Below are 12,063 nucleotides of genomic sequence, written 5' to 3'. Positions count from 1 at the left end.
CTAGAGCAGCTCAAATTACAGATCTACTAATGTTAAAATATGGCAGCTGTATAGGAACATGCCATAACCACGATTAAAAATCAAGTTAAGTCATGGGACTTACTTCACCGGGGAGGAGGATGAACAGGATAAGCTCAAGACACCTGTCCTCCTTACCTCCCCCGCCGAGGTCGCCTGTAAGATGGATACACACCCCGTCCTCGCAATGAAAGGAAACTTGAGGACTTCAAACCAAGGATGCTTGTTTTATTCTTATTAAAAAGCTTGACGCGTTTCGGGGATTACAGCTAGGTCCCCTTTATCAAGAGCATAAGCATAACATAACACAGGAAAAACTCCCGGTTATATAGGGGAGATGTATATCATTCGTTTGGTGGATTCCATGTGGCATCTCGTTGTGGGCAGTAACTTCCTGGTCACATGACCCCCAGGGCCGGAACAGGAAGTGTGCTCGTGGATAACTTAAACTAAATACCGCTATATTCCAGGAGTTCAATGGATATATTCTTTATTAAAATAACTTAAAATAATTAAAATCATTTTTATAGCTAAATGTCATTTTAATAAAGAATATATCCATTGAACTCCTGGAATATAGCGGTCTTTAGTTTAAGTTATCCACGAGCACACTTCCTGTTCCGGCCCTGGGGGGTCATGTGACCAGGAAGTTACTGCCCACAACGAGATGCCACATGGAATCCACCAAGCGAATGATATACATCTCCCCTATATAACCGGGAGTTTTTCCTGTGTTATGTTATGCTTATGCTCTTGATAAAGGGGACCTAGCTGTAATCCCCGAAACGCGTCGAGTTTTTAATAAGAATAAAACAAGCATCCTTGGTTTGAAGTCCTCAAGTTTCCTTTCATCGCGAGGACGGGGTGTGTATCCATCTTACAGGCGACCTCGGCGGGGGAGGTAAGGAGGACAGGTGTCTTGAGCTTATCCTGTTCATCCTCCTCCCCGGTGAAGTAAGTCCCTTGACTTAACTTGATTTTTAATCGTGGTTATGGCATGTTCCTATACAGCTGCCATATTTTAACATTAGTAGATCTGTAATTTGAGCTGCTCTAGCTATTCTCTATATCGCTATATATATATATATATATATATATATACTTATACCGCTATCTATTCAACACCGGATACGTGCAATTGGCGCCTCACTATATCGTTATTTGTTTCTGTTCTGGCCAGAGGTGTCCCCAAAAACAACACTTGGCCAAGCGAGCACGTGTAGGGAGAAGTCAGGAGAAAGAGCCGTCAGGCAAGCGAGCACTCGTACTGAGCGAGCCCTACAAGGCACCGTGCTTGGTGTAACAGTCAATTTCATGGTGACAGGTGCCCTTTAAGACTACATTACAGTGTACTCTGAGAGAACTCCGTCAAGCCACAAAATAGGTCATTTACATAGAAATGACTGAATATTTCCCGATAAATAAAGTAATATAGAGGAAGTAACTGCGCTTCCAGTACCAGTGATACAAAGGACTGGCTCTCTCTTACCTTTTGGGATGGAGAATGGGTTTTCGGCACTGTGGAGCCATTCCTCGTATCTAAAAAGTGATAGCAATGATTACAGAAATCCAAAATAATTCTATACACCGAGCAAATGTCCAATCTATGGGTGTCCGCCACAGGGGAACGACCTCAAGGCAATCTCATAAAAAAAAAAGAGGTCGAAATTATATTAAGGGCAGACGTCCTTCAGGAATCGCAGGCTGCCTTTAACCCTCTGCCTGCCAAAAACATATGTAATGCATCATCATTTTGCACTGGCTCAAATATAAGAGCTAGAGCATGCAATATTAGGGGAGCAGCATTCATTTTGACCCTTTAATGACCACCCGCTGTCTTTTCTGATCTCTGTATTAAGCTAGTTTCACATCCGCCGGGCGAATTCCGGCAGAGAACAGACTGACGGAATTCTCTGGATCCGGAATGCCCGCTGGCCCCATTAAGTATAAGGGGGTCCGGTGGAGATCCGTACGGCAGACAATGCAGAGAATCGGCCAGACACAAACCGCTTTGTGTTCTTAGAGCCGCGTTTTGCTCTACAGCCAGGATTGGAGGTAGTTCCAGTCCCAACTGTTAACCCTCTGATTGCCCCAGTCTGTGATTACAACGTGATCAAAAGGGATTTCCCCCTCTGATTGGGTTCCACAGTGATGTGATGGGAGGCTGGGTAGTCAGCCCCGGGCACCTAGGAATGACCCCAGGTCTGTACACTCAGCAATCCTGCTGTTCGGGCACGCTGGTATTACCCTTCCCACAGCCTGTGCCATACAGGAGTACACTAATAGATTAGAAGCATAAAATACATTTACAAGAAAGTCATTCCTTCACAGGTTTCTAAAAGAATGTAATAAAAAGATGTAATTAAAAATGTTAATAAACAAGCAAAAAAATAATAAATAAAAAATTTATTTTCCTGAAATACATTTCATTGTACAGACTTTACATAAAAGCAACAAAAAAATATATAATAATAATAATAATAAAAAAACACAACTAAAATAACCTGAACACCTCATTCAACAACCTATCCACAGGGCAGGGGAAACAGAGTGTTAGTCACAAAATTCCCCTTGGACGAAGTCCAAAGAAGGTATTAGGAGTAACTACCGGGCGCCAGAGGGGAGGAAGAAGTAAAATAGGCTAGTAGTTTTAAAAGACAAGTGGTGAAAGGCTGCCGGAAGTGGTTGGATGTGTGTCAGGCAGATGCATATCATAAGGAAAGTGAGAGAAGAGCAAAAAAATAGCCGGATCACAGTGCAGGCGCCAATCCCCAAGCTAAAACAGGGTCAAATACAGATAGAAGCCCGTGGAGATGGAGCCTCGATTTAAAGAAAGGGAATTATCCAGAAGTACCTCCCGTGGTGGCTGCGGTTCTTCAAGCGATCCTGGCGGGGGAGTGAAGCCTATGGGTGTCTTGATCTTTATCCCATAGACTACCTCCCCAGTGAAGTGAGTTACCTATACACTTATTTAGATTATTATTTTTATATACATTGGTATGTACGGATTTGATGTCCAGGTTGATAACACCACCTCGTTCTCTATTCATGGTTTTTTTCCCCGCTTTGAACCGTCTTACACCTATTATATCTCAAAAATTGCCAAATAATTCTCCATCTCCACGGGCTTCTAGCTCTATTTGACCCTGTTTTAGCTTGGGGATTGGCGCCTGCACGGTGGTCCGGCTATTTTTTGCACTTATCCCCTATGCAATGGATGGGGGTCAAATGAGAGGGGTTGTGCCATGAAAAATATTCTACATTGTTCAAACCAGCACCTTCCGTATAGCCAGCGAGGTATTCAATAAAATGTATGTGTATAGCGCCACCTGCTGCTTGTTCTTTTCCTTATTTCTCTGTCCACCTCACTGAGGTGGTCGCACATGCTCAGTTTAAATCTTCACATGTCACCAGCCTTATGTTCTGTTAGAAGCTGTGGCAGTTACAGTGAGAAAGATGCAGCACAAGGGACATGGCCCCTGACCTGTGATAGGGAGAGAGAGAGCTGCAGCAGAAAGGACACTCCTCCTGAGCTGCCAGCTTGATATAAATCTAGCAAAGCAATTGGAGCAATGAATGGGGAGATCTTGGAATCCATGTGAGGTACAGGGCTGGTTCTGGCTTGGTTAGAAAGAGACTGTCATGGACTATATGATGTCTGATTTTCAAATTTTACATGCATCATGGCATAACCCCTTTAAGTAAGAGAAGGAAGGAAAATCCTAACCTGTCACTGCCTGCTCCTGTCCCCTCTCCCCTGCACAGCCTTCCAGTCCAGTCAGAGGCATGATGCATAGACTAGTTCTTGATGTTATCACCCCCCTTCTTAGGATCACCATACACATTAGCTCGCTTGCCCAGAGCTCTCTCTCCTGACTCCCTCCCCCATACATGCTTTCTAGGCATGTGCGCTACATAGGGATAGGGCAGTAAGGGCTCGCTCACACAAACGTATTTTGCGTTGCGTATATGGGCCGTTTTCTGCGTTCCGCATAGGGTCCACCAGTCATTTAAACGGGTCCGTAAAAGATTGTGTGCTGTCCGCATCCGTTGCTCCGTTCCGTGGCCCCGCAAAAATGATGAGGCCTATCCTATTCTTGTCCGTTTTGCAGACAAGAATAGGCATTTCTATAATGGACCTCCTGTTCCGTTCCGCAAATTGCAGATGGCACATAGGCGGCTTCCGTTTTTTGCGGATCGGCAATTGGCAGCCCGCAAAAAACAGCACGGTCGTGTGAACGAGCCCTAAGCCGGATACCTCTGGTTGGAGTCTGATCTCCCTCAGGACATAAGGATCACGATTGTTGAAATCCAACTGCCCGATCCTCATCTGCCACCAGGGGATAGTCTCCCGACCTTTACAAAGACAAGCTGTCAGCGTGTTTAGACTACGTGCACACACGACGGATACGCTTCAGATTTTCTGCTGCATCATCCTCAGCAGAACACGAAATGTCAGCCAAACAGGACACAAAAAAAAAAAAATTATGCTAAATCTGACTTTTTTTGGCAGATTTTCACCCCAAATTTAAACCTCAGCAATGCATAGGGTGATACCCGCAACAAAATCCAAGCAGATTTTGCTGCAAATTCTCTGAGGGAATCAAGCAGTAGTGTCAGGGGCGCTGGCGGCAGCCTTGTGTCATTATGGGAACATATTCCGTATTCTGGCTTAACAGTGTATTAGCTGCAGCTCGCTGAGAGTACTGCGACATATTCATGAGCTGCGGGGTTCTCCCACTGACAGACAGCGCTCATAATATTACTGTTCATGGGAGGAAAGCTGTCAGTCAGTGGCAGGCAGCCAAGACATGCTGACAGGTTCCCTTTATCGTCTTCCCTCTATTTGTATACAAGTAAAATGTGATACATGTAATGTAGACTTTAGCCACAAGGTGGCACTGTGTTACCAGGGATCATGAAAAGATCCTAACGTAGGCCCAAAAATTTAATAAAAAAAAAATCATATGACATTACTCAACTCAGTGGACAAGTGGGAAGTCTTCAGAGCCTTTCACCTTTTTCGCATTTTGTTCGGTTGTGGTCTTGTGCTAAAATAAAAAGCTTCATAGAAATGAATTGAGCAGGGGCGGTGTGCAGTCCGACAGCTGCTCTGTCCATTTTGGGGGGGGGGGGGGGGGGGGGAGCTCCTTGGGTTTGTAACCAGAACTTTTTTTGAACCGGAATACCTTTATACTTCAGCTTTCCCTCCCCAGAAAGCATCTTTTGCGGCCCCCTTTGAAATGAACGGGTCCGCACCCGTTCCGCAAAATACCGCAGCACAAAATACCTCCCCAGCAGCACCAAATTAATACCACAGTCATTTGCCCTGGGGGGCTCTCCTGGTCTTGTTTTGGGCTGATGGCCTTCCTGAGTTGCTAGCCATACTGGCACCTGTGTGATATCAGTAGGGGCGGCACTGCCAGGCTGATGGTTACGGGGGTGTACATATGAAGAGGTTCTGATGTATGCCGACACTGGTGGGTCCCCGCGCCTCACCACCCAGTGAGCTGAGCCTCTCAGCCAGAGAAGCACTGGATTAAACAATGTCAAGTACAAAGGTCCCATCAATAAAGTCAAAAAACATCCATTAATGGGGTTCTCTGCACCTTCAAAACTGATGGCTTCTCCTGAAGGGTCCAACGCCCTATTGCACTCCACGACGAGAGGGCCTTGGTGCTCCTGTGAACGTGTGGCCCCTTGTTTACATCGGCACAGCTGCTCACCTGTCGTCTCTTCTGACATGTCCTAATGAAACAACAATTCTTAGTTCTCTTCTTCTTCTTCTGTTATTCCTCCTGGAAATGCAAGTAGAAATTCACAACTGGACGTTACCATTCTCCTTGTCCATGCGCTAGAGCAGGGATCAGCAACCTTCGTCACTTCAGCTGTTGTGACACTACAACTCCCAGCAGGCACACTTACTCGGCTGTTTTTGTAACTCCCACAGAAGTGAAAGTAGGATTATGGGAGTTGTAGTTTCAGAACAGCTGGAGTGCGGGAGGGTGCTGATCCCTGCGCTAGACCAGGGGTCCGCAACCTTCGGCACTCCAGCTGTTGTGAAACTACAACTCCCAGCATGCTCCATTCATTTCTATGGGAGTTATGAGAAGAGCAGAGCAAGTGTGCATGCTGGGAGTTGTAGTTTCACAACACCTGGAGTGCCGGAGGTTGCCTACCCTTGCGGTAGACAATGTGACAAGGTCTGCACTGATTGGTCAGTGTACACACCCTGGTGTTCATTTATTCATACATTTCCAAGAGGAATAACTGAGGAACGGCACAATGCAGCCCTAGAAAAGATACCCAATGTAAAACGGCACAAAACCAACCAGACCCTGAGCGGACATTGTCCCATTCTGTCATTTTTAGTTGCAGGATTCAGGAAAAGTTGCGCGACAACCACCATGGAAAGAATTCAGCCACTACTGAGTTGTCAGATTCCTGAAGGATGTAATATGACTGTATAACTACAGGGCAACTCTAGAAAAGCTGGGTGACTACCCGCGTACCTACTTACCATCCATTAGGGTGAAGGCGACAGCGGGATACTTGTTAGCAGGTAGAGCCGGCGGGATGTGGGCAGGGTCTCGCTTCTTAAAGGCAAAGTCTGGGAGGACGGGAGCGGGCACCTCCCGCAACCTCTTCACCGAGATGTGCACCCTCCTGGCATCGCAGTCCTGGCGTCCACTACCATCAGCAGATGCCACCTGACTGTGCTCCATTCTGGAGGCCACTGAAACAGGGCGCCCAAGGCCTCCTCCTGCTGCCTCACTGGGGCTGGTTTCACCTGGGGCCAGTCTCCCATGAGCAGTGGGGGGTCTGCTGTCCTCCTTACTGTGGAAGGTCTTATGGACACTTGTGGAGCGGATGAGGACGTCACTAGCAGTAGTGCTGGCCATGGAATCCAGGCTAATATCAGAAGCTTCTTCCCTCATCCCTCAACAGCAGTCAGGACGACACTGCTCGTCTATGGCTGTTACCCGGTCACTAGGCTGCAAAACATCAACAGGGGGAAACATATAGAGGCGGACAGCGACTATTACTGTAGCTAATACAACGCTATTGTAGGAGGTGTCGTCAATTCAGTAGGCTCCACTAAGGACGGCGGCCATCTCTTCAGAGACCGTTTGTTCATTGAACCCGGGCGAAATGTCTGCGCCAAAATGGCTTCCGAAAACGGAGACAGCATTAGTTGTAGCACAACGGCCTCTAGCAGACTCCTGCAAGTAATAACGGTTGGAACGTCAGCGTGAAATAGTGTTCCGGCCGGAAACAGAGCAGCGTGTACACATAGTACCGGAAAAACGGTGCTGACTTTATTAAGAACACATTATGGTCTGTTCTGAAAACAATAAAATTCGTAGGCATAATATTGTAAAAGTGTTTTTAAAGTATTAGGGCTGACCTTTAACATAGTCATTCAAAAAGAGAGGGGAAAACTATCTAAAAATCAAGGATACATATACCTTATGAAAATGATACACACATATGTGGAACGCTGCATTAAGAACCCCTAAATCTGACGGTGGGTCCACAAAAGTTATGAAGAGACGCAGGCCTCTACGTAACTTTGGCGGATCCACTGGCCAAGATGCTGCCGTACCACTTAGTTGTGGTAGATGTGATGCAGTTCTGCTGCTTCTGTAAAACGTAGTTCTTCTCTGTCGTCAGCCGCAGTTTTGGCCATGTGGCACAGTTTCACGCCTTCACCGAAACCTTTTTTCAATTACCTTTTGAGCAGTTTCCCAGTTGTATTGCTGTTGGTATTTCTTCAATTTTTTAATTTCTATTTACAGTAATTTATTATCAATTTTATATGTTATGTACCTGATGAAATCAGCTTAATGCCCACGAACATTTCTCAATGTTACTGTTCTTAATCTGTCCACCCTGTGTCTTTTAAAATATATTCTGTTTCTATCTCCGGCTTTTGAGCCCCCATTTATAAAATAATGCATCCCCACTATATACTGCACCCATATGTGGTCCTGTATATTACACTGCACCCCATGTATAGTCCTGTATATTACACTGCACCTCATGTAAAGTCCTGTATATTACACTGCACCCCATGTATAGTCCTGTATATTACACTGCACCCCGTGTATAGTCCTGTATATTACACTGCACCTCATGTAAAGTCCTGTATATTACACTGCACCCCATGTATAGTCCTGTATATTATACTGCACCTCATGTATAGTCCTGTATATTATACTGCACCTCATGTGTGGTCCTGTATATTATACTGCACCTCATGTATAGTCCTGTATATTATACTGCACCTCATGTATAGTCCTGTATATTATACTGCACCCCATGTAAAGTCCTGTATATTACACTGCACCCCATGTATAGTCCTGTATATTACACTGCACCCCGTGTATAGTCCTGTATATTACACTGCACCCCATGTAAAGTCCTGTATATTACACTGCACCCCATGTATAGTCCTGTATATTATACTGCACCTCATGTATAGTCCTGTATATTATACTGCACCTCATGTGTGGTCCTGTATATTACACTGCACCCCATGTATAGTCCTGTATATTATACTGCACCTCATGTGTGGTTCTGTATATTACACTGCACCCCATGTATAGTCCTGTATATTATACTGCACTCCGTGTATAGTCCTGTATATTATACTGCACCCCATGTATAGTCCTGTATATTACACTGCACTCATGTGTAGTCCTGTATATTATACTGCACCCCATGTAAAGTCCTGTATATTACACTGCACCCCATGTATAGTCCTGTATATTACACTGCACCCCATGTATAGTCCTGTATATTACACTGCACTCATGTGTAGTCCTGTATATTACACTGCACCTCATGTAAAGTCCTGTATATTACACTGCACCCCATGTATAGTCCTGTATATTACACTGCACCCCATGTATAGTCCTGTATATTATACTGCACCTCATGTGTGGTCCTGTATATTACACTGAACCCCATGTAAAGTCCTGTATATTACACTGCACCCCATGTAAAGTCCTGTATATTACACTGCACCCCATGTAAAGTCCTGTATATTACACTGCACCCCATGTATAGTCCTGTATATTACACTGCACTCATGTGTGGTCCTGTATATTATACTGCACTCATGTGTGGTCCTGTATATTACACTGCACCCCATGTATAGTCCTGTATATTACACTGCACTCATGTGTAGTCCTGTATATTACACTGCACCTCATGTGTGGTCCTGTATATTACACTGCACCCCATGTGTAGTCCTGTATATTACACTGCACCCCATGTATAGTCCTGTATATTACACTGCACCCCATGTATAGTCCTGTATATTACACTGTATACCATGTGTAGTCCTGTATATTACACTGCACCCCATGTGTAGTCCTGTATATTACACTGCACCTCATGTGTGGTCCTGTATATTACACTGCACCCCATGTGTAGTCCTGTATATTACACTGCACCCCATGTGTAGTCCTGTATATTATACTGCACTCATGTATAGTCCTGTATATTATACTGCACCCCATGTATAGTCCTGTATATTACACTGCACCCCATGTGTAGTCCTGTATATTACACTGCCCCTATGTATAGTCCTGTATATTATACTGCACACCATGCAGACATCCCAACCTGCAAAAACTCATTTCAGGGAGGTGCACTTCTCATTTCAGGGAGGTTCTCTTATTTTTTTCTTTCACTAACTTTTTATTACATTTCAGGGCTCTTTCACACTTGCGTTCTTTTCTTCCGGCATAGAGTTCCGTTGTCGGGGCTCTATGCCGGAAGAATCCTGATCAGGATTATCCTAATGCATTCTGAATGGAGAGAAATCCGTTCAGGATGCATCAGGATGTCTTCAGTTCCGGAACGGAACGTTTTTTGGCCGGAGAAAATACCGCAGCATGCTGCGCTTTTTGCTCCAGCCAAAAATCCTGAAGACTTGCCGCAAGGCCGGATCCGGAATTAATGCCCAATGAAAGGCATTGATCCGGATCCGGCCTTAAGCTAAACGTCGTTTCGGCGCATTGCCGGATCCGACGTTTAGCTTTTTCTGAATGGTTACCATGGCTGCCGGGACGCTAAAGTCCTGGCAGCCATGGTAAAGTGTAGCGGGGAGCGGGGGAGCAGCATACTTACCGTCCGTGCGGTTCCCGGGGCGCTCCAGAGTGACGTCATGGCGCCCCAAGCGCATGGATCACGTGATCGCATGGCACGTCATCCATGCGCATGGGGCGCTCTGACGTCATTCTGGAGCGCCCCGGGAGCCGCGCGGACTGTAAGTATACTGCTCCCCCGCTCCCCACTACTACTATGGCAACCAGGACTTTAATAGCGTCCTGGCTGCCAAAGTAACACTGAAAGCATTTTGAAGACGGATCCGTCTTCAAATGCTTTCAGTACACTTGCGTTTTTCCGGATCCGGCGTGTAATTCCGGCAAGTGGAGTACACGCCGGATCCGGACAACGCAAGTGTGAAAGAGGCCTTACAAACATATGCAGTATCTGCACACTTTGCTCTATGGTGTGGAGGACTGGGCTCATTCCCTGCCCCAAATTATCCTATTTCTGTATATGATTAAAGGGATTCTGTCACCACCTATAAGCCCTGTGAGCTAAACATATGCTCATGTCCAGGTAGCATTCTGATTTCTAAGGTGGCCTGATAAAAGCTATTTGTGGCTTTATCATGCGGAAAAACAGGTTTTACTAACCTGTCAATCATTGAATTAAGGTGCCCAAGCAGGGGAGGTCTGTGGATGCATGGTGCCCTGCCGCACGCATCGCCGTTTGTTCCCAGCGCCGCCTTCTACTCCTCAGTGCCGCCTCTCCCTCTCCCTCCCTCCCGCTTTGAGATCTTGCGCGTGCGCATAGGCTCAGCCTGATGCGCCGTTGCGGACTGCTGGCATCGGCTTCTTCTTACACAGTGCGCACGCGCCAAGATGGGGACACTGCTACAGGTTGCCGGAAAGGTTTACTGCGAGTAAAGTAGAGATGGGAAGTTCGGATCTTTCACATGAATCGGTTCATTTGAATCAGTTCATTCAAATGAATGATTCATGAATCGAATCTTCGGTTCATTCGCTGAGCTGACAAGAAGCAAGTGAACCCTGTGTGTAATTATCTACCCCACTGTAGGAAAAAAAACAAGCATGGGGAGGGGGGGATTTAACACTGGGGTAAATAATATATAATTAAAATGGAGGGTTAAATGTGTAAATGTATTTAAAAAAAATACATCTCTCTCAATAGTTCTATAGCTACTGAATGAGACAGAAGAAGATGCCTTTAACATATATATCTCCTTGAGAAGCCAATTTGACCCTAAAGGGTTAATTCAACCTGTAATCTAAACTCTGTCCTGTCACTTCTCTTATCTCTCTGCTCTGCTATCAGTAAACCTTTCCGGGAGATTTTGTCTCACATGTGGGTGTCAGGGAGCCGCTATCTAATAGCGGGAGACTCCCTGAACTTCAGGGAGACTTGAGATCCCTGCACCATGTATAGTCCTGTATATTATACTGCACCCCATGTATAGTCCTGTATATTACACTGCACCCCATGTATAGTCCTGTATATTACACTGCACCCCATGTATAGTCCTGTATATTACACTGCACCCCATGTATAGTCCTGTATATTACACTGTATACCATGTGTAGTCCTGTATATTACACTGCACCCCATGTATAGTCCTGTATATTACACTGCACCCCATGTGTAGTCCTGTATATTATACTGCCCCCATGTATAGTCCTGTATATTACACTGCCCCCATGTATAGTCCTGTATATTACACTGCCCCCATGTATAGTCCTGTATATTACACTGCCCCTATGTATAGTCCTGTATATTATACTGCACCCCATGTATAGTCCTGTATATTACACTGCACCCCATGTGTAGTCCTGTATATTATACTGCCCCTATGTATAGTCCTGTATATTACACTGCCCCATGTATAGTCCTGTATATTATACTGCCCCCATGTGTGGTCCTGTATATTACACTGCACCCCATGTATAGTCCTGTATATTACACTGC

The 12,063-nt window shown here is 45.5% G+C and overlaps 1 protein-coding gene across 1 annotated transcript in view; it reads right to left on the bottom strand.

Moving 5' to 3' along the window:
• The window catches only part of KIAA0586 (KIAA0586 ortholog), a 140,400-nt gene extending 133,379 nt beyond the window's left edge, over window positions 1-7,021 (bottom strand). The window contains exons 1-2 of the mRNA XM_040411277.1: window positions 6,539-7,021; window positions 1,508-1,557 (exon numbers count right to left, since the gene is read on the bottom strand). Coding sequence (XP_040267211.1) covers window positions 1,508-1,557; window positions 6,539-6,956 — 468 coding nt within the window. The 5' untranslated portion in view covers window positions 6,957-7,021. The remainder of the gene's footprint in view (window positions 1-1,507; window positions 1,558-6,538) is intronic.
• Between the last annotated feature and the right edge of the window lie 5,042 nt (window positions 7,022-12,063).

The sequence above is a fragment of the Bufo bufo genome, chromosome 11 (genome assembly GCF_905171765.1).
Source record: "Bufo bufo chromosome 11, aBufBuf1.1, whole genome shotgun sequence".
NCBI classification, from domain to species: Eukaryota; Metazoa; Chordata; class Amphibia; order Anura; family Bufonidae; genus Bufo; species Bufo bufo.
This window is presented reverse-complemented; position numbering and strand designations above follow the sequence as displayed.